At 40.5% G+C, this 25,348-nt stretch overlaps 1 protein-coding gene across 11 annotated transcripts in view; it reads right to left on the bottom strand.

Annotated features, from left to right (window-relative positions):
- Positions 1–25,348, bottom strand: part of LOC125935709 (general transcription factor IIH subunit 2) — a 134,295-nt gene that overhangs the window by 57,307 nt on the left and 51,640 nt on the right. For 7 of the 11 annotated variants that reach the window (XM_049649571.1, XM_049649568.1, XM_049649570.1 and 4 more), the window contains 10 exons: positions 24,999–25,050; positions 21,530–21,649; positions 19,081–19,180; positions 12,847–12,928; positions 11,617–11,674; positions 9,394–11,499; positions 6,189–6,356; positions 4,580–4,732; positions 4,170–4,256; positions 1,923–2,087 (listed from right to left, as the gene is read on the bottom strand). In XM_049649571.1, the coding sequence (XP_049505528.1) occupies positions 1,923–2,087; positions 4,170–4,256; positions 4,580–4,732; positions 6,189–6,356; positions 9,394–11,499; positions 11,617–11,674; positions 12,847–12,928; positions 19,081–19,180; positions 21,530–21,649; positions 24,999–25,050 (3,091 nt within the window). The other 4 variants (XM_049649572.1, XR_007461769.1, XM_049649576.1 and 1 more) reach the window with 4 other exon arrangements.

The raw sequence follows: 25,348 nt of genomic DNA, 5'->3' as shown, positions 1-25,348 counted from the left end.
TTTTTTTTTTTTTTAACGTTTATTTTTGAGACAGAGACAGAGCATGAACGGGGGAGGGGCAGACAGAGAGGGAGACACAGAATCGGAAGCAGGCTCCAGGCTCTGAGCCATCAGCCCAGAGCCTGACACGGGGCTCGAACTCACGGTCTGTGAGATCATGACCTGAGCTAAAGTCGGACGCTTAACCGACCGAGCCACCCAGGCGCCCCAGAAAACTTTTTTTTTCAAGTGAAATGGAGCATTTACTAAAATTGACCATTTTAGTGTGATTTTATGTTATGTTGACCCATAATACAAGTCTCAACAAATTTCAAAATTAAAATCATATAATGTATATTCTTTCTTAACAGTGAAGTTAAGCAGTACCTTTCTAAATACCTGGTGTGGCCAAAAAATAAATAATAACAAAATATTTTGAACTAAGTAAGACTGAAAATATGACATGTAAAATTTGTGAGATGGAGCTAAAGCCAAAAGCACTGAAATTATCCCATCTCAAGACGTTAGGACAAAACCTTCTATCTGTAGAAGATAATAGAGGTAAGAAAAGAAATGAAAGCAATAAATTGGTAAACCAATCAGCTTAAAAAAAAAAAAAAAGAGAGAGAATGCATGAATAGACACTTGCCCAAAGAAGACATCCAGATGGCTAACCGACACGTGAAAAGATGCTCAACATCACTCATCATCAGGGAAATCCAAGTCAAAACCACAATGAGATACCACCTCACACCTGTCAGAATGGCTAACATGAACAACTCAGGCAACAACAGATGTTGGCGAGGACACAGAGAAAGAGGATCTCTTTTGCATTCCTGGTGGGAATGCAAGCTGGTGCAGCCACTCTGGAACATAGTATGGAGGTTCCTCAAAAAACCAAAAATGGAACTACCCTACGACCCAGCAGTTCCACTACTAGATATTTACCTAAGGGATACAGGTATGCTGTTCCTCTCCCTGTCTGCCCCTGCCCTGTTCTTCATCTCTCTCTCTCTCTAAAAAAAGCAAAAAAACCTAAGTTGCTGAAATTTACCCATCATAAAACATAAAAATATACCAATAGAAAAAAATCCACAATGAGATACTACTACAGATCCATCAGAATGGCTGAAGTTCAGAGATCTGACAGTACAAGTACAGGCCAGAATGTGACACAACCGCTGGTAGGAATGTAAATTGGTACAACTGTGGAAAACTGAATCTGTCTATACCATGTGACACATATTCCACCCCTAACATACTTCCGTACATACATCAAAGGTCATGCATAATAATGTTCATAGCATTATTCACACTAGTCAAATACTGAGAATAACTCAAATACCCAGTTGAATGGGTTAGTTGAGGTATATATAGTCATACAGTAGAATAATATATGGCAATGAAAATCCGTGAACGCTAGCCTCATGTAACAATATGCAATAAATATAAAGGTGAGCCAAAAAAGGTAAAGTACATACTGGGAGGGATTCCATTACATAAAAGTTTAAAACAGTGAAACTAATCTATGGTGAACAAAAGGGGTCTAATGGTCACCTGTGGAAAGGAGGGGAATGTTGTCAGAGCACACAGGATGTAGGCTTCTGTGATCTTTGCAATACTCTGTAATCTGGGTGATTTCCAACCAAGTATGGTTAACCACCAAGTATGGTTAATAAAATGTTCATGTATGTTTACTGGATAATTTATTGAGCTGTACACTTAGGATTTGTGTACTTTTCTGTATGTGTAATCTTCAGTTTTTAAAATGGTATAAAAAGGAGTGCATGGAGGATATGTGGCCTGGTATCAGGAACACAAAGTCAAAACAGACTTGAGGCACTGTGTAATCTCACACAGGAGGCTATCAACATTTTGCAACAGAAAGCTTGAGTACTAACACTGGCTTTTCTGCAAGCTGAAACCATTTAAGGCTAACTCACCAATTTCCATCACACTGTCATCATCCAAAATCTGGCACAATGAGAGAATTCGAAGAAACTGAAGATGCTGACATTGCTGGATGATCAGTTTGGCCACTTGCTGAATCCCATCCCCAGTAGGAAGTTCCAGTTCTTCCAGGTTGTTAAGAGAACCTAAGGTGTAGGCTATCAGAAGAGACAAAAAAGGTATTTTCCGTGCAATGTGTTACCAAATAATGGTAATGTATAGCCTCAAAATCACGCATAGTCCAGGAGGCCCCATGTAGCATGGAGGCTGTTCCTCTTCCTCTCCAAAGCGCAAGAGAAAGGGGTCAGCCTACACCTTGATCCTCACTGCTACCTCCAGTCAACAATTCCTCTACCGTCCCCCTCCAATCTCTCTGGCACTGAGGTCCAGAATGCCTACGATATTTCCTTTTCCTTTTTAGACTCAAGCTTCTACTGGCCTCCAGGATATTCTCCTAGCTTCTTAAATGGCTTCAGCCACCTTCCTCTCAATCCTATCTCCTGCTATATCATCCTCAGTGATTTCTACTTCTGCCTCCCAGCACTAAAGCTTCACAATCCGCTACTCATACCTTTGTACTTCGACCCCACCTTGGCTTGGTACATTATGGATCACTTGAAAGTGATCTCCTTCTAAGACCTTAGACTTGGAAATATTTTTAACACTTTCTAGCATCCAACAGTGTTCCAAGCTTGGGTTTTAAATTCTGTGTTCCATCCAGTTCTTCTATCAGCCATTTCTCTAAAGACCGTGGTTCCTTTTAGGGAGGCCAGTATTTAGGAGTCAAGATCTGGCATTTGGGGCACTCATTAATACGAGGATCTTTTTTAATATCTCAGTTGACCGAGTTATGTATATGTGTGTATATAGAGACATGTAGCTCACTATATGTGTGTATATATATATATATATATGTATATATATATATATATATATACATGTATATATATACATGTATATGTGTATATACATGTATATATATACATATATATGTGTATATATATACATATATAAACATGTGTGTATATATATAAACATTAAAAACCATGAGTCCACACCAGTATTTCCACATCTAATTTAATACCTTAAAGTTCTTTCTAGCCTCTCCTTTCAATATTTGTCAATTCCTTCTCCAACCATGAGGAAATTTGATTCTCATTATACTTAATGTATTATTAATTTAATCAACTTGTTGTATATGGCAGCCACCTCCTTGGCCCCTCAATTTTGCCTCTGCCCCACTCAGTCTTCCTGCTCCTCCCCCAGCCACATGCTGCCTGCAAAGGAAGGCAAGAGGAGAGAAGGGAAGAGGAAGACATCCAGGTGATCATGCTAACGTTTGAGAAGCACAACCGCTCTATACTCCCTATCTCCACTGCCTCCTCTTATATTTTCCTGTGTTAAAAGAAAAAAGCAAAAAGCCCAAAATGAGTTGCTTTTGCCAAGCCCCACATCACTAAACCAAGACTTAATTTTTAGTTTGAGCTGTCCCAGAAATGGAATCTAAAACCAGCCAATCAGGAATTGCCAGATCAGCACTAGTTAGGTAATCTACCCAATAGAACTCTGCTATCCCCTCTAAAGGAAAGTAACCTTACAGTAACCAACGCACCTGCTTTTTTGTCTACTATAACTTCCCTGTTCCTGCTCCCTTATGCCTATAAAAAAATCTTTCGTTTGGTTCAGCCTCTCAGAGCTATGTCCTTCATTCACTGGACACTGCCTGATTCAAATCCATTTTTGTTCAAATGAACTCTCAAAGTTTCTAATATGCCTGGATTTATCTTTTAACGTCTATTAGAATTCTTCCATGAGCACACATTCCTTTTGTAATCATAAAAAAAATTGAGTATTTAGGCAATTTCAATAGTTACCATTTTGTTAATTCTGAGTTTTCACAAAGTTCTCTTAACCTTGAGAAGATAGTTTTATCTATATTCCAAAAACCTTTGACATAACAGGGATTTAGCAGGTTTGGAATGGGTCCCTGACAATGAAATTGCATCATGCTGTAATGACCAAACATGTATTCAAAGAAATAAGTCACTCTAAGAATGAGTGACTATTGAATGAGATCAAGTGAGATCAGGCATTTGGAGGCTCAAAGCTGAGCAGCCCCTGCCCCTTCCTCCAAATGAGTAAGGGCCACTAATATCTATAGTGATCTGCTGTGGCTTACACAAAATAGAAGGATTTCAGGGGAAGAATAAAAAGTAAAAGGCACAATTTTGCAAACATACCAAATTTTTCAGATGTTTCCTTATCAGGAAATTGTTGGTTTTTAAGACTTAGTATCTTCAGGGAAATAAAATTTGGCAAAGCAGTGACTATAAAAGGGAAAACAAATAGGTTTGTCAGCTACGTCTTTTATACCAACAAATGTATGTAAAGAGTATCAACACAGTAATTCAGATTTTATTAATTAGTATGACTAAATAATTAAAGCTCAGGAAATAATTCTGATAACTACAAATATTTAAACTTCCAGAAACAAATACACCTTATTTGAAAATTCATTTAAAATCAGATCTAATAGCTTAATTCTTTGACCTCAAGTACATATTTAATAAAATTTACCTTTTAAAAGTGCCTAAAATGACTCTGCATACAGATGCATCTAAAACCAAAATTTTATGATCTTAGGTCTTACCAAATGGGATGGGTGTGAAAAATGATCCAGAAAAATTAATTTCTTTGAGTTTCTTGCAGGAAGAAAGTGCAGTCATGAGAGATTCAAAATCCGAAATGAAATTACATTGCAGATGAAAAACATGAAGGTTTGGAGAATTCTCAATTAATTTCACTATAAAATATCAAAGATTTCAGAAATTAGAGAAAATTGCAAATTTCTTTCAGAATTAGCCATATCGTTCTGTTTCAACAATACAGAGTTAGAACAAAGCACCATGAAGTAATGATCCAAGAATTGGGCCACTTATAGGTTCAAGTTCTGCAACTAACCTGTGAGTTATGTTAACTTGGACAGGTAGTTACTGACACTCTCTGGGGATCAGTTTTCTCTTTTATAAAATAAGAGCTAAGAGTTTAGACTCAGTAAGGTCACCTTAGGCTTTAACATGCTAATGTCTTAAGTTTGCATGTGACCGGCATTTACACAGTAGGAATATGATACAAAGGAACATAACAGCCATGACAAATCTGAAGAAAACCTAAATTTGATGTAAAAATTACAAATACAAGAAAACTACCACTTCCACTTTCAGCTTCAAAGAATTTTATAGCATGCAACTCTTCCTGTTAATTCCACAGAGATTTACATTGCCTCAATATGTAGGGCTCAGTCTTCACTGAACTAGGAATTGAGGACACCTAAGTCATTTTGTTACAAGATGCATTTAGGAAAGATGGCTGCACAAATTGTTCAATCAATAGCATAGGCTGGTGAGAAAAGGGGAAATGCTTCCAATTGCTACCCATCAGCAGATTTCCCCTCCTCCACTCCAATCTGGAAGATCTGAAAGTTGAAATTTAAGAGCAAATTAAATAAAATCAAAATAATTCTCCCAAATAGTTTGGAGAGACATTTTACCAGTGGTTAAAAGCGCAGACTTAGGAGTAATCAGAACTCCTAGATCTGATTGAATCCCAGATTTACCATTTCCTTAGCTGGTTGACCTCAAGCAAATTACTTATCTTCTTTATACTTCAATTTCCCTAGCTTTAAGGTAACATTAATAGTACCTTACCTCATAGAAGGGTCTGAAGATTAAATGGGTTAATATTTGTAAAATGTTTAGAACAATTCCTAACATGTCGGGACACCTCGTGGCTCAGTTAAACGTCTGACTTCAGCTCAGGTCATGATCTCACCTTTGGTGGGTTCGAGCCCCACGTCTGTATGTCTCTCTCTCTGCCCCTCCCCCACTCACATACTGTCTCTGTCTCTCAAAATAAAAACGCTCAAAGTTTTAAGGAAAAAAACAATTGCTAGGACGTGTATAGTAAGGGCTCAATAACTTCAAATACCTCTCTGCTTTCTTTTTAAAGATTTTTTTAATCTCTACACTGACTATGGGGCTCAAACTCAGGCCAAGATCAAGAGTTGCAGGCTCTACTGACTGTGCCAGCCAAGTGCCCCTACAGTTCTCTGTTTTCTTAACGAGGAAGAGTGCTATTCCCACAATTCATTATGGATACAGGCTACAACCTGAGATTTACAAAAGCTGTAACTCTTAGTTATTGGCCAAGTTGCCTTTCCAAACGATGCAAAAACACGTCAATCAAAGTGCCATCCTTACCTAGCTTAGAAGGACTATACTCAGCTGAAATTTTGATCAGTAATTTCTCCATGTGGTGGAGATTGAAGAATTCTTCAGGAATGAGTGCAAAAACATTTTGTTGATGATGCAGATCCACAGAGAGTTCTTTCAGGCATAGGAACTTGTCCAAATTAGTAAAAAGTTTACCTAGAAGGCAGCACACAGTTTGCCATTATTAATCTAAGGAATTCCAAATGGAAAATTTGAAACTGTCATTTTGAGTCAGCAATCCATTTTCTTATTTGCAAATAAAAACCTTCCATATATCATAAAACATTGTTTTTTCTAGAAAGCACATATATGAACATGCTGCTTTTTGTAGCGTCTACTGATTACTCTATGAGAAGCCCTGTGCTACTCTGGATGCACAAAAGTAAGACGTCTTCCCAAGCAGTGCTGAAATGACAGAATTTCCACATGCAAAAGAATGGTGTTGGACCCTACCTCCCACCACCATACATAGCTACCTTAAAATGGAACCGCCACCAGAAGAAAAGATCGGAGTCAATCTTCATAACCTTGGCTTTGACAATGGATTCTTAGATATGCTACCAAAAACAGTAATTTAGAACTTATGTGCATTTAAAGACATTATTGACACAATGAAAAGACTATCTCCAAAATAGAAAATATTTTCAAACCATATGTCCATTAAGGATTCAATAAGTAGAATATTAGTTATTCTATAAAGACTCCTACAACTCAAGACAAAAAGATAACACAATTAAAAAATGGGCAAGGAATGGGGCACCTGGGTGGCTCAGTAGGGTAAGCGTCTGACTTTGGCTCAGGTCATGATCTCATGGTTCATGAGTTCAAGCTATCTGTGCTGATAGCTCGGAGCCTGGAGCCTGCTTCAGATTCAGTGTCTCCCTCTCTCTCTGCCCCTCCCCTGGTCATGTTCTGTCTGTCTGTCTCTCCCTCTCTCCTTCTCTCAAAAATAAATGTTAAAAATTATTTTAAAAATGGGCAAAGATTTAATAGACCTGTCTCAAAAAAGGACACATAACCAGTAAGTACATGAAAAGATGCTCAAAACCGTTAGTCATTAGGGAAATGCAAATCAAAACCACAATGGGATACCATTTCTCACCTAATAGGATGACTTTCTAATTAAAAAAAATATATGTAGCAGCAAGTGTTGACAAGGTTGTGGAGAAACTGAAACCCTCATACATTGCTGATGGGAATATAAACTGGTGTAGCCACTGTGGTGAACAGTTTAGAGGTTCCACAGAAATTGGAATTATTGTTAACATCATCCAGCACCCCACTTTTAGGTATATATCCAAAACAATTGCAAGCAGGATCTCAAAAAGATATTTGTACACCCATGTTGACAGCAACATTGCTCACAATAGCCAGAAGAAAAGCAAGTGTCCATCAACAGATGAATGGATAAACAAAACCTGATATATACACGGGAAGATTAGCTATCAAAGGGAACCAAGTTCTGATACAGGCTGCAATACAAATGAATCTCAAAAATATGCCAGGTGAAACAAGCCAGACACAAAAAGCCAAAATGTTGTATGATTCCACTTACAGAATACCTAGAATGGACAAATTCATAGAGATGAAAAGTAGGATCTTATCAGTGGCTTGGCGGAGGAAGGAGGCACTGTTTCACTGGTACAGAGTTACCGTTTGGAGCGATGAAAACATCCTGGAAATGGATAAAAGTGCTGGTTGTGCAACACTGGAAATGTACTTAATGACACTGAAATGTGCACTCAAAAATGGTTAACACGTTAAGTGTTAGGAATATTTCACCATAAAAAGGCATTTTAAAAAGAGTAAGTTGTTTTCTAAATTTGAGGATAAATATCTACCCACAGATCCTAATAACGTTTGGTGACCCTCCAGCAAGGTAACACAGAGTAAAGCACATCTAGGCATATAACAAACTGCTGAAAACCAAAGCCATACTAGCAGCAGAAAATTAAAAAAACAACAACAACAACGTAAGTACTATTTACAAAAGTGTCTAAAATACCTAGGAATAAATGTAATGCAGGACACACAAAGGCGACACTGAAACATCTCAAATATTGCTTAGACAAGTGACAGGGGACACAAATGAGAGCGATTATTTCCCAGAGGGTACAAGCCCTTTCTTCTGTTAAGCAGGCAGGGTAAGGGTAATTTTCAAGCATCATGGTACATGGAATGAATGAATGAATGAATGAATGAATTTATTTAGAGGGCACAAGTGAGCATGGGACTGAGAGAAGGAGAAAGAAAGAGAATCCCACAAGAGGTAGAGAGTGAGAGAGAGAGAAAGAGCAGCAAGGCTCCTGTTTTACCCGAAGCGGGCTCAAGCTCAGCACATGTGGGACTCACACTCAGGAACCATGAGATCATGACCTGAGGCGAAGTCAGATCTTAACCAACTGAGCCACCCAGGCTCCCCTATCCTTTTACGAGTAAGTAATTTGTGTCTGGTTATTAAGAGCCTTCATTGGGGGGGCACCTGGATGGCTCTGTCGGGTAAGTGGCTGACTCTTGACCTTGGCTCAGGTCATGATCTCACTTTGAGTTTGAGCCCCGAGTTGGGCTCCATCTGACAGTGTGTAGCTTGCTTGGGATCTGTCTCTCCCTCCCAATGCCCCTTCCCCCATGTGCAATCAATCAATAAGCAAACTTTAAGAAAAAAAGCTTTCATTGGTTAATATTTTAATTTTATGTTAATTATTCGAAAAGCATTCTATTATTCAGAGGCCTTTCACTAATCCTATTGAAAAAATAGGTTAGTTGGGACGCCTGGGTGGCTCAGTCGGTTAAGCGGCTGACTTTGGCTCAGGTCATGATCTCGCGGTCCGTGAGTTCGAGCCCCGCGTCGGACTCTGTGCTGACAGCTCAGAGCCTGGAACCTGTTTCAGATTCTGTGTCTGCCTCTCTCTGCCCCTCCCCCATTCATGCTCTGTCTCTCTCTGTCTCAAAAATAAATAAACGTTAAAAAAAAAATTTTTTTTTTAAAAAGAAAAAATAGGTTAGTCAACAGTTATCTTTTTTTTTTTTTTTTGTCATCTAATTCCCTTTTTGTCAAAGGATTATCTTATATCTATTCTATCAGCCAGCATTTATGGTCTCATGCTTTCAGAAGTTTCCATCCACCTAAAACTAAGAGTGAGAAAATAAAATTACACATCAGAATAATCATCTAAGATATATTCAGGTGTACCTGGTACCTGCCTTGTCCCCAAGACTTGAAGAGACTCCAGGGCAGGCAGGGTGAGAAGCAATTCCTGTTCTGCTGTGCTCAGCTCCAGGCAGAACACTGAGCACTTGGTGACAGAGTCCTTACTCTGCTCCAGAGCAGGGCCGATGCCCACCATAAATTCCCCACTGTTTTGTAAATGGAGTTCGATGCACTGCGAGGCCGAGAAAATGACTGTGAGAACCCTGAGCATCTCCTGGTTCACAGTGGCCCCTCCAGACACATGCACTTCCAGAAGGGGGATCTTGTACTGCTTTGGAGAAAGGTGCCAATAGCCAGAACTGATGTCTGGTGGTTTCACGAGTCTCAGGTTCTGAAAGTGCTTTACGTTTTCTTCTTTTTCAGCTATATCCTGCTTCCACGCACTCACAGATTCAAAGGCAGAAACACAGTCCTGATCAACAGTCGGTGCCTGTGATTTGTCTATGCATGTTTCCAAGACTGACAAATCTAGTGTGTGTACCTCATTTCCTCTTATGGAGACCTGGATGCTCCTCAACAATAATAGGCTTTCTGGGTGGTCAAAAAAATACGGTAAATTAAGTACATCCAAATTCAGGGTTTTCCCTTGAAGGAACTGCAAAATAAATGGAGAGCAGGCAGCAACAGTGTGGCTTTGGTAAGCAATTTTTATGGCAAGAGACAGTAACTGGTTTGAAATGATTGAAAAGTAACTTTCTGGAGATACCTGCCACACTGACCTCATACATTCCAACTTCTCTGAAATTTCTGGATGGTGCTTCAGGTAGTCATTGTTTTTCATTATTATCTCCAATGACTCTTTACTATCTGCCAAATGAAGCAAATGAGATACCATCTTTGGCCCTGCCTTTGTTGAAGGGTGGCAGGAGAAGTAATTCAAAAAATTGCTGTAGAGACCTACAGCCGTCACTGATGAGTTAATTTGTTTCAAATAAGAAAGTCCCAAATCTTGATCTTCTTGCCTGTCAGAATCCAGAAGTTCAATCAGCCTCTTCCCTGCAAGAAATTCTTGGAATGCGGGATTTAGAAACTGGTAGACCGGTCTTAGTCTCTGGGCTGTGAATTTGCTCAACAGGCACGAAACTAAATCTTCCCTTTCATCAATTCCTGCTTCTGTAAGGTCATCGTCACTGAACTCAAAGCAAGATGAAAACAAACCTTTCAAGCCCAGCTGGCCACAAGAGGACACGGTTGCTCTGACAAGTTCAGCTTTAGATTTGTGCTTTAAGAAAAGGCATTCTATATACGACTTGAAAACAGCCACACCATCAATGGCTTTGTTCAAAGGATACTGCAACCAGTTAGCACACAGTGATGTTACAAAGAGAGGAGTCTTGTGAATTCCCCGCAAATTCTCGCTCATTCTAAAGTAAACCATAAACTTTCGCAGACAACTCATATCGTGTGAAAAGAGTTTCCGTAATAAATACATGGTATTATAGAAGGGAAACACTTTTATCTCCAGAATCGTGTCTAGGTATCGGCGGATGTCCCTGGCCCTGTTTGTATGTACACCAATCAATAAGCAGCTCCTTGAGTGGTTTTTTTGAATTAGTTTTTCTATGACCTGGGGAACTGAGCACATCTCTCTGTAGTCATCCAAAAGGAATAACACTTGATTTTTTAACTGCTCGATGATGTTCCTCAGGCACATTTCGGTGACAGAGCCTTCCGTTTTTAGGAGTTGGTCACAAATGATGGTGGCCAGCCCCTGGTCCAGTCTGGTAGAACTAAGGGAGAGATAGAAGACCAGCTGGAACCTGTTCAGCAAGGGACAGCATCCTGATGCCCATAGAAGAGCTATTTTCTTCAGCAGGACTGTCTTTCCACTACTTGCTTCGCCCTCCACACACATGACCGAGTTCAAGTTGGCAAAGACCTCCGGCAACACCACGGGCTCTTCCACAGGACTGCTGATGTGTTTTAAAGCCAGGGCTAGATCACAACCCAGCAAGTGGTCGGTGGCCAGAGAGGGAGAGGCCTCAAGCAAACACATGTGGCGGAAACTGGCACTGGTATAGGATTCTCTCAGCTGCTTGCTCAGATTCTTCGCCTCCTGAAGCCACTGGGCTTCACCCTGGGCCACTGCTGTGGAGAGAAGAAAAAAGGCACAGCTGCAAAGATGTACTCTCTCTCTTCAAATCTGCTACACACAAACAGAGGTACACATGCGTATCATCCCCTGTGTCGCTTTGAAATCCTTACCTGGTACTACAGAACTAACTGCTGCTGAATCTTCACCATAGCTTTCACTTGTGGTGTCCTTTGAAAATAAAATCCTCTGTTAAATCAAATTCTGTGTAAGACAGTAGGGCATCATGTCACAGCTGGGGACCAAACATCTAAACAAAGCGCCCCCCCCCCCCCGCCCAGATGTTTATGCCGGTTGAAGGGGAGAGCAGCACAAATATGAAACAATAAATGATCTGCAAATACCCTCAAGTGTCTCCTAGGTGGCCCATGTATGACACATGCTACGGGTGAATCGGGCAGTGGTTCCTCTCCAGACAACCAGAACCACAACGTGTGCAACGAGAGGGGCCCTCCAAACATAACTGAGTGCAGCTTCTGACCATAGTTATTCACATTTTTAATATACATACCTGGGATATGGAACGATCGTATTTCTTACGAAAGAAGTGACTGAGATACCCCAGACTTTCTTCTTCAATTTTATTTTTCCATCAAGTGCAGATCAAGTTACTTTGTTTTCTTTTCGTAGAATCAAAGACATAAAAGATCTAACATACAGCCTCAAAGAAGAGGTGTGTACATCTGTACTAGGTTAACAGTGACTTTGATCTCAGAGAACAGTGTAGGATTTCTCAGTTTAAAGGGACCAACCTATGATCTGGATTTATCAGTTGGTCATTTGCTTTTGTAAAGAAAAATATTATCTTCTGAGCCCTAGAAAAAGGCCAAGTCAAATTTTATGGTCTTCCAAATAAAGATCACATAGGGAATCCAGGTAGCCTGGATGCTAATCAGATCTAAGTCTAAGAGTCTGGGCCCCAAAGTAGAAGGGACTGACTCTACATTTCGTGAAGCTAAGTGTTAGGTCTTATTATAGTATCCTCATCTATACTTAGTACACGATAGGTGCTTAATAGGTATTTGTAGAACGTATTTCCTTATTTAGGATGAGCAATTCCTGTTCAAAAACCATTTTCTAGGGGTGCCTGGGTGACTCAGTCAGTTAAGCATCTAACTCAGTTTCGGCTCAGGTCATGATCTCACAATTAGTGAGTCTGAGCCCCACGTGGGGCTCTACACTGACAGCACAGAGACCACTTGGGAATCTCTCTCAGTGTCTCTCTGCTCCTCTCCAGCTCTCTCCCTAAACAAACAAACAAACAAACAAACAAACAAACTTAAAAACATTTTTTCTATCACATGATCACATACTGTTAAAATTCACAAGGTGATGTTCGTTACCGTTAATTCAGAAAGTTCACAGTGGTTGTGGTCATCTGGAATCCCTTCTGCACAGGACTTCAGATTTTGGAGAAACTGACAACTAAGCACAAAGTTAAAAGTTATAAAACCAGTTGTATGCAATTAAACGTTTGCATTAGGTTTTCAAATATTCTGTAATAGAATTCTGTGTTTTCTGTTTTTGGTATTCTTTTTTGAGAGAGAGTGCACATGCATATGAGCAGGGCAGAGGGCAAAAGAATCTCAAGCAGGCTCCACGCCCAGCACATAGCCAGACCTGGGGCTCGATCCCACAACCCTAGGATCATGACCTGAGCTGAAATCAAGAGTCATACATTCAACCAACTGAGCCACCCAAGCACCCCACTGTTACCAAGTTTTTAACGGCAAAAATTAAACATCTAGAATGGTTCTCAGCAACAGCAATGCAAATGGTTCACAAAATAACAATGCAGACAGCCAGTAAATTTGGAGGAATGAGTGCACATTTAATACTCATCCATGAAACTTACTAAAATGGACCTAAAGATTCAAAAACAGAGAAGAAAACTCCATCTATGAATTATGAAACAAAAAACAGGACATCAATAGAAAAACTGCTAAGATGTAAATAAAGCTGGAATTGATGGTAATGTACCAATGTTGGCTACATACCAATGTGATTTAAATCAAATATACCACAATGATTTAAGAAACTGGGTGTGGGAATATAAGAACTTTCTGTTTTATCTTTGTACCTGATCTCTAAATCTAAAGTCATTCTCAAATCAAAAGTTTATTTTCTAAAGAGCTCCATCAACATGAATATAGATAAAAACCACAAATATACTTAAAAACCATTTGCACTACTAGGTATTTACCCAAAGGACACAAAAGTACAGATTCAAAGGGGCACATGAACCCCAATGTTTATAGCAGCACAATCAACAGTAGCCAAATATGGAAAGAGCCCAAACGTCCATCAACTGATGAATGGATAAAGAAGATGAAATGTTACTCAGCCATCAAAAAGAATGAAACCTTGCCATTTGCAATGACATAGGTGGAGCTAGAATGTATTATGCTAAGTGAGTAAGTCAGAGAAAGACAAATACCATATATTTCATGCATATGCAGAATTTAAGAAACAAATCAGATGAACATGGGGAGAAAAAAAAGAGGGAGGCAAACCATAAGAGTCTTTTAATGACAGAGAACAATCTGAGGGTTGCTAGAGGGGAGATGGGTACGGGGATGGGCTAAATGGGTGATGCATATTAATTTAAGGAGGGTACTTGTTATGATGGGCACAGGGTGGTATATGTAAGTGATGAATCTCTGAATTCTACTCCTGAAACCACTATTACACTGTATGTTAACTAGAATTTAGAATTTAAATTTGTTTCAAATAAAAATTTGAAACAAAAGCTATTTGCCAGACATCATCAAACTGGGTGTAGATATCTTTTAAACCCAGGTATGATGTTTGCCTGAAGAACCAAGGGGGAAATTTCTAAAGAGTTCTACAATGATTACCTTGGACACATGAAAACTGTAGAAGTGACTAGATAAGTTGGATAACTAGGAACAACCAACTGTCTCAGGCTCATTTTCATGCTGCAGAATCAAAACAACGGATAATACATTCTTATTTTCCTACATGGTTGGAAAGGAGTCCAGGAATAAAAGGATAGTTGCAGGTAAATGGCAAGTAGGACTTCTTAAAAAAATATTTATTTATTTTTGAGAGAGAGAGCGCAAGCCAGGAGGGGCAGAGAGATAGGACAACAGAGGATCTGAAGCGGGCTCTGTGCCCACAGTGCAGAAGACTGACGAAGGGCTCAAACCCACTAACTGTGAGATCATGACCAGAGCCAAAGTCAGACGCTCAACCAACTGAGCCACCCAGGGCGCCCCATCAGCAAGTAGGACTTTTAATTTTTCTGTCCAAGGTTACTATACTGACAAAACCATCAAGGAAAGGACTCTGAAGGAAGATAAGATATAGACTTTTTCATACAAAGCCAATACACTTGGTAGCCAGCAGACCAGCACTGTTCTTCCGTAAAAGCAAAATGGTAACAGACGTAAAGGAACGAAGAGTGCTTTGGATGTTTAACTTGGATGGTAAATAAAAAAAATATTTTTTTCTTCTTTTTAAAATGTATTTAAAAGTTAACAGTTGAAAGCAAAGACCTAACACTGTATTGTGAGATTTGTCATATATGTGGAAAGTAAAAACATAGGACAACACAAGCACAAAGCATAAGAGCGGAGAAACAGGAGTCTACTGTTATATGGTTCATACATTCTATGTCCAGTCTTATAATAGTATTTGAAGATGACTGTAATGTATTAAACATGCACACTGTAAATTCGAGAGCAGGCCGTAAAAGGCCAAAATAAAGATGCACAGCTAATCAGCCAACAGTAGAACAGAATACTTAAAAAAAAAAAAACAAATTCGAAACAATTGGGAAAGAAGGAAAGTCAACACAAGATGGGAGAAATAGAAAGCAAGTATCAAAATAGTATGTTTAAATCTAACCATATCAATAATTACATTAAATATACATTTTTTATTTATTTAAAAAAAATTTTTTTTTAATGTTTATTTTTGAGACAGAGAGAGACAGAGCATGAACGGGGGAGGGGCAGAGAGAGGGAGACACAGAATCCGAAATAGGCTCCAGGCTCTGAGCTGTGAGCACAGAGCCCGACGCAGGGCTCGAACTCACGGACCACGAGATCATGACCTGAGCCAAAGTCGGCCGCTTAACCGACTGAGCCACCCAGGCGCCCCTAAATATACATTTTTTAAACACCCACATTAGAAAGCAGATATTAGACTATTAAAAAAAAAAATCAAAGACACAACTATGCCTACCAGAAACTCACTTTAAATGTCAAGTCATAGATATAAAAGTAGAATTATTTCAAAAAAGGGGTGCCTGGGTGGCTCAGTCAGTTGAGTGTCCGACTCTTAATTTTGGCTCAGGTCATAATCCCAAGTTTGTGGGATAGAGTCCCACATCGGGCTCCATGCTCAGTGTGGAGCCTGCTTAAGATTTTCTTTCTTGGGGCGCCTGGGTGGCTCAGTCGGTTGAACACCTGACTTTGGCTCAGGTCACGATCTCACAGTTCGTGAGTTCGAGCCCCACGTTGGGCTCTGTGCTGACAGCTCAGAGCCTGGAGCCTGCTTCGGATTCTGTGTCTCCCTCTGTCTCTGTATCTCAAAAATGAATAAACATTTTTAAAAAATTAAAAAAAAAAAAAGATTTTCTTTCTCTTTCCTCTGCCCCTCTCCTCCACTGGTGTGGTGTCTCTCTCTCAAATTAAAAAAAAAAAAATGATTTCAAAAAAGACTTATGTAACAACTGATTATAGTAAAGCTGGACTGTCTATATTAGATAATGACTTAAAAATAAGGAATATTATGAAGGATAGGGAAGAACATTTCATATATTCTCTATGAAAGAGCCAAGGGCAAAGAATAGCCAAGACAGATTCTCTTGAAGGAAAAGAACATGGCAGTTATACAGAAAATATGAAATTATGCTAAATATCTTTAGTAATTAGACTGATGAAAATTAAAATTTGGGCAATACCAAGTGAGGAAGCAGACCAGTGGAAACTCATCTATGCTCGTGGGAAAATCAATTGGTACGACTTTGAAAAATGTTTTGCATAACCTAGCAAAGGTGAATAGGTACAAACCTATGACCCTGCAATTTTATGGTTTGTTATGTATTTTAGAGTAACAAACACGAGCCCTGGGAAATACATACAAGAATGTTCCCGGTGGCATTACTTGCAACACTTCAAAAACAAGCCAGGTGTTGAATTAAGAAAAAAATGGATAAATCTTATATATTCATAAAATAACATATGAACCCAGCAGTGAAGACATTGAACTACAGCTCAACGTTTAATTATGGATGAGTCTCAAAAACCATATGAAACAAAACAATCACACAGCAACCACACAGTATGTTTACATGTATTTGAACTTGAAGAACAGGCGGTTAAATATGTTTAAGGATATACACTTAGTTGATAAAACCCTAAAGAGAAGCAAAGGAACAATTAACCCAAAATTCAGGATCATGTTTAATTCTGGATTGGAAGGATGAGGATATAATCAGAATTGGGGAGGGTGGGCACACGGGGACCTTCTAAAGAATTAGTAATGTTCCATTTCATAACTTTACTGATGGGTTCATTGGTTTATTACAGTCCTTTAAATCATACGTAAATATTTTAGGTACTCTAGCGCAGGCATCCTAGTTTGCTTTTGTTTTTTTGTTTTTGTTTTTTTTCAAAAAAGGTAGATAGGAGCATCTGGGTGGCTCAGTTGGTTACGGGTCCCACTTGGGCTCAGGTCATGATCTCACAGGTCATCTCACAGCCCGCATCAGGCTCTGTGCTGACAGCTCAGAGCCTGGAGCCCGCTTCAGATTCTGTGTCTCCCTCTCTCTCTCTGACCTTCCCCCATTCATGCTCTGTCTCTCTCTGTGTCTCAAAAATGAATAAACGTTAAAAAAAATTTTTTTAATAAAAAAAAAATGTCCTTACTGTTCCCAACAGTTTACTAGATACTAAATCCAAATAATAAAGGACAACTAAACAACTACTCCTGTCAAAACCTGTTCGAAGCAGTATCCTCTTTAGAATCTTAGAATTAGATGGAAGTATTTGAAGATCTGTATGTATTAATACGTATTTCTGGGAAAACTCTTACTAATTACCAAGTGAAAAGAACCTATTTCTTCTTGCAGGTGCTTGGGCGGCTCAGTGGGTTGAGTGTCCAACTTGTGGTTTCAGCTCAGGTCATGATCCAAGGATTGTGGGATTGAGCCCTGCATCAGGCTCTGTGCTAAGCGTGCAGCCTGCTTGGAATTAATCCTCTCAATCTCTCTTTCTCTCTCTCTCTCTCTCTCTCTCTCTCTCTGTCTCTGTCTCTCTCTCTCTCCTTCCCTCCCTCCCTCTCACACTCTCTTTCTCTAAAATAAATTTTTTCTAAAAATTCACAGAAAAGAAATATTAAAGAAATGGGCATTTCCTCATTTCTTCATGAAATTTTAGAACACTGGAAACAAACAGAAAATTCTAAAAGCTTCCAGAGAGGGGTAGAGTAGTTTGCACTCACAGGATTAAGAATTAGAAAGGCATGGAACTTTTCAACAGCAACACAGGAAGCTATTAGGAAATGTAGCAATGCCTCTAAGATTCAGAATGAGAAGGGCTTCCAACCTAGAGTACTAAAACTAGCTAAACCACCCAAACACAAGCGTGGGGTTTGGAGTATAAATATATGCATAATCTTCTGCACTAGTAAATGAACCAAGAGGATGGCATTAGATCCAGCAAGCGGGAGCTACAACACAGGAGGGAAGAAATGGGAATACCTAGGATGAATGTGAGGGAAGATCCCGGGATCCCAGGTGCCTACAGGACAAGTAGTTCATACTGGATCAGGTCAGAAGACATCAGAACAGACCCTTTCAAGAAAATGAAAATGCTGGGGTATCTTGTAGGTCCAAATGAAGGATTGGAGGTTTAAACGTTTGGGAGAATTTGAAGATGAACTAACTATATATGAAAAACTAAGCAAATGGCTATACCTTCTTTAATAAATATTTTAAAAGGTGGGGGGTGCCTGGGTGGTTCAATTGGTTGAGCATCTGACTTTGGCTCAGTTTATGATCTCACAGTTCACAAGTTTGAGCCCCATGTCAGGCTCTGTGCTGACAGCTCAGAGCCTGGAGCCTGGTTCAGATTCTGTGTCTCCCTCTCTCTCTGTCCCTTCCCTGCTTGCGCTGTCTCTCTCTCACTCTCAAAAATAAACATTAGAAAAAAATTTTTAAATAAAATGGCTAATGTATGAATCTCACCTGAAAACAACAAAAATTAAGCCAAACAAAGTTATCACTTCCTACAAAAATTAAAAGTTGTACAGGGAAGAAAAGTAAGTGTTAATTTACTACAAGGTTTAGCTCTGCATAGCATTTATATAGTCATGATAATAAAAACATGTAATGTAAAAATTATTGCTCTAACCAGAACTACACATGTAATAAGGAATTCTACATGTGAAGGATGCCACGAGAGCAAGAGGATGAAAGAAATAAACACTCATGCTACATAACATGAATCCACGAGGTGGGTGAAGACTTAGAAAATAAAACTGGGGGACGGGGAGAATTATTAAACGTGCATCCAAATTCACAGACACTAAACATTCATTCCACTCACTTGGGAAAATATTTGGCATGATCTTCTAATGGGTCATCACCTTCCTTCCAGTTCTCCATACATCCTCCACAGAAGAAACACTGGACGATGTCCTTCGTGCCTAAAAGTAAGGAAATTCCATCCACTTGTATGTGCATTTGTCAACTGTCACAGATAACAATCACGAAGCCTTTATGACCAAAACGCTCTTCGTATTTCCAATCGGATTTTGCGACAGAGTTACTGTTTGGGTCACCAGCAAGGTGATATTCTATGTAGGATTCTTCTCTTGGACAACAGAGTAATCAACTAACGAACCAAATGCTCCTAAGGTACCAGGCACTTTGATAAACACCCTCTCCCTGTCCCATCCTCCATTAATGGAGAGAGAGATTTGCAAATCAGAATGTGGAATTATAGCTCCTCGAAGCAAGAGATTTTTGTCCGTTTCGCTCACTCATGAATCTCACTGACCTAGAAAAATACCTAGCACTTCTTATTAAACACTCAATAAGTATTTGTTTAAGGAATAGGACAGAAAGAATGTATTTGGAGCTCAAGGGGAAAAATCTCTGAGGAAATGTAGCAGCCCGTATATAAGTAAATTCATGAAGAATCAAGTGCCTCTTACTACATGATTCCCTGGTTTATTTCACTACAAGCAACATCAAGTCTCCTTATGAAATTATTTCTCTGAAGGGAAATTAGTATTAGGACCCACCAAATGATTGAAATAGAAATGGAGCATCCATCATCTTCCTTCTACTCTTGGACCCTTGTAGGCACCGCAAAGCTAGGGCAGAAGAAAACCTCCCTTTGTATCTGGACAAAAATACAAGGTCTTAGAGATTGCAAAATCCTACAAGGGTCAGAGGACTCAGATTTGTGGGGAGAGCTGGAGGTTTGAAAAGGAAGAGGGTGAGGACACTGGGCAGAGGATCTTTGAGGACACTGGCAAGAGAAAGAATAGAGTATGGAGAAAGCGGGGCTGGGTGGGGGCGGCGGGGGGGGAATGATGTCTTTTCAAATGCTTAAAATTGTGAGGCATTAAGATTTTTCTGTACTAGGCACCTGGGTGGCTCAGTTGATTGAGCGTCTGTTCCACTCAGGTCATGATCTCACTGTTCACGAGTTCGAGCCCCACGTCAGGCTCAGTGCCGACAGCTCAGACACTGGAGTCTGCTTCAGATTCTGTGTCTCCCACTTTCTCAATACTTTTTTTTTTTTAATGTGCAATCTTAAAAAATTTTTTTTTGTACCAATGGAATAGGTCTGCTAAAGTGACCATAGCATTCCCGTACCCCACAATGCCCTGTGATATTTCTGATACCTACTTGACCACTCAGCACGAGATCTGCATGGATCTCTGCTATCATCACTCCATGTGTGTATTTGGTCTAAAGAAAGACAGCAAGGGGCACCTGGCTGGCTCAGTTGGTAGAGCCTGCACCTCATGTTGTGAGTTCAAGCCCCACATTGGGCCTAGAGGTCACTTAAAAAAAAAAAAAAGGCAGCAGCCAGCAAGATACCTAGGAAGGGCACACTATCTTTTCTCTGATCATCTTGCTGTACTCATACGGATATTTTGCTGAGGAGAACGAACCCACTCTGGATTACAGAGTGGAGCTGCCTGAGGACCAACAACTAAACAGAGAACATTACCAACTGACAGCAGATGCTACATGGTCGGAAATCATAAAGAAGAACTTCCTGGGAGAGCCTAGGTGGCTCAGTCGGAAGAATATGTGACTCATGATTGTGGGGTGGTGAGTTTGAGCCCCATGTTGGGTGTAGAGATGACTAAAAAAATCAACTTTAATTAAAAAAAAAAAACTTACCTAAAACACAAGAATTTCCTGATGTTCTCTTCCAAATAGAGTATGGCAAAGGCTGCTATCCACACTCCCAGTATCTCTCTTTCTTCCATGGTAACAGAAACCCCCCTTTTTGCTAGTCATCCAGGAAAAAGAAACAACGTCCTAGCTCCTCTTATAGGTAGGTATGGCCACGTGACTACTAAGTTCAGGTTACAGAGATAGAAGCAGAAGGGAAGTACAAAGGTCATGTGACAGTTTCCAGGGAAGCCAAGGTTGGTAGGGGGTGAGGGTTGGAGAATAAGGTGTAGAAAGTAAAAGACATTGTAGGAGCACCTGGGCGGCTCAGTCACTTAAGCATCCGACTCTTGGTTTCCACTCAGGTCATGATCTCATGGTTCACGGTTCAAGCCCCACGTTGGGCTCTGCACTAACAGTGTAGAGCCTGCTTGGGATTCTCTCTCTCCCTCTCTCTCTCTGACCCTCTCCTGTGAGCGCTCTCTCTCTCTCTCTCTCATAATAATAAACATTTAAAAAAGAAACGCAGAGACTGTTGAGTCTACATAAACACAAGTCCAGGACCATAAGGTATAAATGGAGTTTAAGTGGACATAAGAAAGAGCAAGACCAGAGCTTGGCGGAAACTAGCAACTCACCTGTATAGAGAAGACCTGCTCTGACCAGAGCTGAAACTCCTGCAGGGAATGCATGGGGCCAGCTCTTAAAAGATTCCAGTCGTAGTCCTTCATTAGCAAAGATGCTGTCATTGCAATACGCTTGAAAAAAAGGCATATGGGGAGATCAGCAAGCTTTGAGATTCCAACTATCAGTGTTCAAATTACCCCTTTGTATCTAGAGATGGAATATGGATGCATTGTGTTTTGCTTCAATGCAATTGGAGGAGGGGTTGGAAAAGATGGAATAGTTATGATGAAGCAAGACTGACCACATGTCGAAGCGCTGAAGCACTGGTAGATATGTGGTGGCTAAATACTACTGTCTCATTTCCACGTAAGTTCAAATTTTTCTATAATAAAACATTTCAAAAGGATCTCTTCATCATCTACTGATGAAGTTTTGGGGTGATGGCGGGGTGGTCCAGAACCGATGGCCAAAAAAGGATTCTTGAAGGCATGTTTGGTGCAAAAAGGTGATCTCATTAAAATACGGGGACAGGACCCATGGGCAGGAAGAGCTTCATGGGGTCGTGAGGGGTAACTCATTATATACCCTCATGTTAGGAGGGGGTCAGGGATAGACTAAATCTCTAAGGTATTTTGAAAGCAAGGTTTCCAGGACCTTGAGGGGCTAGCTGTTGCTAGGGAAATGCCAGTTATTAATATCTAATAAAACCTCAGTCATGAGACCCTGCAGATGCATATCAGGGGGCCATAAGCTTGGAGGATGATTGCCAGCATACATCTTGGGGCAGTTGAGGTAAAGGAAGTAGACTTACAGGATCCTCGAGATTGGGATAATGTTAGACTAAGATTCCCTTTTGCCCCCAGCAAAGTGTCATCATCAGACAGCTGAGCTCCGAGGAGGTCAGTCTGCCGGTTTCAAGGACTTGTCAGTGGGCTATAGGCAGTAAGGGAACTCAATTTTTCATTTGCCTTAGTTTCCCACATCACCATGGCAAGCACTCATACCCCTTTCGTCTGTCCTCGAACATAACTAACCTATGTTAATTTGGTTCTGCGTGTTTAAGATGAAAGCTTGCCTTGGTGTTCTTTAAACACAGGAGTGTCTGAGGAATATCACATATCACCCACCTGGGGGTCGGGGGGTGTATGTGCCAGCCTGTGTTTTGCCCTCAGCTCGCCCCAGGCTCCCTCATCAACTACCATCAAAATAAAACAAGACAGTGCTAGAGGAGATTCCCCTTCTCCCCAGCTTAGTGTCAAGATTCGAGAATATCAAGTTTTCCTTGTTATCTCCCTTAAGGGCAGGCAGGATACCCTTTGGGGTATCCACTCTGTGAGGTAGTCTCCACTGGACTTCCCACCTTGGGCTGGGCCTGGGGTTGCGTTCCTGTCTTCTTTCTGTACCCTGTGAGGACTTGAAAACTAACCTATGGGGGCGCCAGGGTGGTTCAGTTGGTTAAGCGTCTGACTTCGGCTCGGGTCGTGATCTCACAGTCCGTGAGTTCCAGCCCCGCATCAGGCTCTGTGCTGACAGCTCAGAGCCTGGAGCCTGCTTCAGATTGTGTCTCCCTCTTTCTGCCCCTCCTCCACTCATACTCTCTGTATCTCAAAAATAAATAAAAACATTTTTGAAAAATTAAAAAAAAAAAAGAAAACTAACCTATGTTAACTTGGTTCTGCGTGTTTAACATGAAAGCTTGCCTTGGTGTTCTACCTTTGAACACAGGATACTGCCATTAACTTCGTTTTTAATCTGAATATTACTTAGTATTTTGGAAAAACCCATCTTTTCCTATGTGTCCAATGCTCTCACACAACTTTCGCACTCACAACCCTTCTGACACCAGATGTGTGAGGGTCCTATGCCCGCCCCCTGAAGCAATTCTCTGACACCAGCTGGGTGTCCTACAATTTACCCAAATCTAACTCTACCAGAGATATGTCAGATCCCACAGGTTAAGGGCTCAGCCACACAAGACTGCTCCCACACCACTTTATTTGCTAGAGTGGCTCACAGAACTCAGGGAAACACTTATCACTTTCTTTAAGGGGATGATAAAGGATACACATGGACAACCAGATGAAGACATACATAGGCCCAGTGTGTATGTGTGTGTGGGAAGCTTCTGTACAGAAGCTTCTGTCCCGCGGGGAGTTGGCTGTGGGTGTATTCTCTCACCGGGAAGCTCTCTGAACACTATACTACTGGGCTATTTAAGGAGGCTTCCTCATGTAGGCCTGATTGATCATTACCTCCACTTTCAGCCCCTCCTCTCTCTCTCTCTCTCTCTCTCTCTCTGAAGAATGGGAGGAAGGACTGAAAATTCCAAGCTTCTAAATGTGGTTTGGCCTTCCTAATGAGCAGCCCCATCCAGGATCCCACCCACAGCATCCAAGAGTCACCCACCTCATTAGAACAAAAGATCCTCTCAGTGCTCTGATCACTTAGAAATTCTTTTTTTTTTTATGTTTATTTTTGAGAGACAGAGACAGACAGACAGAGCATGAGCAGGGGAGGGGTAAGAAGAGAAGGAGACACAGAATCCAGGCTCCAAGCTGTCAGCACAGAGCCCAGATGCGGGGCTCAAACTCACAGAGAACCTGACCCGAGCAGAAGTAGGACACTTAACCGACTGAGCCATCAAAGTGCCCCTGATCACTTAGGGATTCTTAAAGGTTTTAGGCACTAGGTGCCAGGAACTGGGGGAATTTATGTATTTTCTATTATCTCACACCTAATTTCTTAACACTGATCCATTTAAGAACATATTCAGAAGTGTTTTATCCAGAAAATTTAGGACATTGTTCTAAAGAAAGTGTCGAAGACCCAACTCTGTCGTATGCTCATTTATGCCAAAAAAACAAAAAAACAAAAAAACCAAAGTCATTCCAGGGGCACCTGTGTGGCTCAGTAGGTTAAGTGTCTGACTTCAGCTCAGGTCATGATCTCACAGCTCCTGAGTTCAAGCCCCGCGTCGGGCTCTGTGCTGACAGCCCAGAGTGGAGCCTGCTTCCAGTTCTGTGTATCCCTCTCTCTGCCCCTCCCCTGCCTGCACTCTCTGTCTCACTCACTCAAAAATAAACATTAAAAACAAAAACAAAAAACTAAGTCACTCCCGAAGACTAGAAATCTCTTATGAAAATAGTTTTTTGTTTTTGTTTTTGTTTTTTTTTAATTATTATGACACCATAGGGGCCCCTGGGTGGCTCAGCTGGTTAAGCTTCTGACTTGGGATCAGGTCATGATCTCGTGGTCTGTGGGTATGAGCCCCACGTTGGGCTCTGTGCTGACAGCTCAGAGCCTGGAGCCTGCTTCTGATTCTGTGTCTCCCTCTCTCTCTCAAAAATAAACATTAAAAAAAATGATTATGACACCATAATGTGAGGAAGAGAATGAAAAAAAAAAAAAAGGATGACAAAAAAAAAAAAAAAAGCAAAGGAAGAAATAAGCAAAGCCTTTGGGATATGCCTGAGTCTTTACCTGACACCATAGGTAACTCTCTCTTGACCCAGGAATTCACAAAGTGTTCTCCCTGAAGAAAATTAAAATTCAAGTTATCAACTATTTGACTTAGACAATACAGTAATCTATGAATCACAAGTGGTAAGAACTCTCCTTCCCCCGCCCCCCATAGTTTCATTGGGTTGCGGCAGGTTTGTGGGATCATTCCTAATTTCCATCTCTATTGATGTTGGAATTTCTTAATGCAGTGCAAAAAACAAAAACAAAAAAAACACCTGTGAGTGTTTATCTATAGCCAACAGGGAGCCTTCTCAGGGTCATGTTTTCCAAAGATCCAGTTCAAAATCAGAGTTATATTAACATTGCAC

The sequence above is a fragment of the Panthera uncia genome, assembly GCF_023721935.1.
Source record: "Panthera uncia isolate 11264 chromosome A1 unlocalized genomic scaffold, Puncia_PCG_1.0 HiC_scaffold_17, whole genome shotgun sequence".
In the NCBI taxonomy this organism is placed as follows: domain Eukaryota; kingdom Metazoa; phylum Chordata; class Mammalia; order Carnivora; family Felidae; genus Panthera; species Panthera uncia.
Note: the sequence above shows the minus strand (reverse complement) of the source record. Positions and strands in the feature narration are given on the sequence as shown.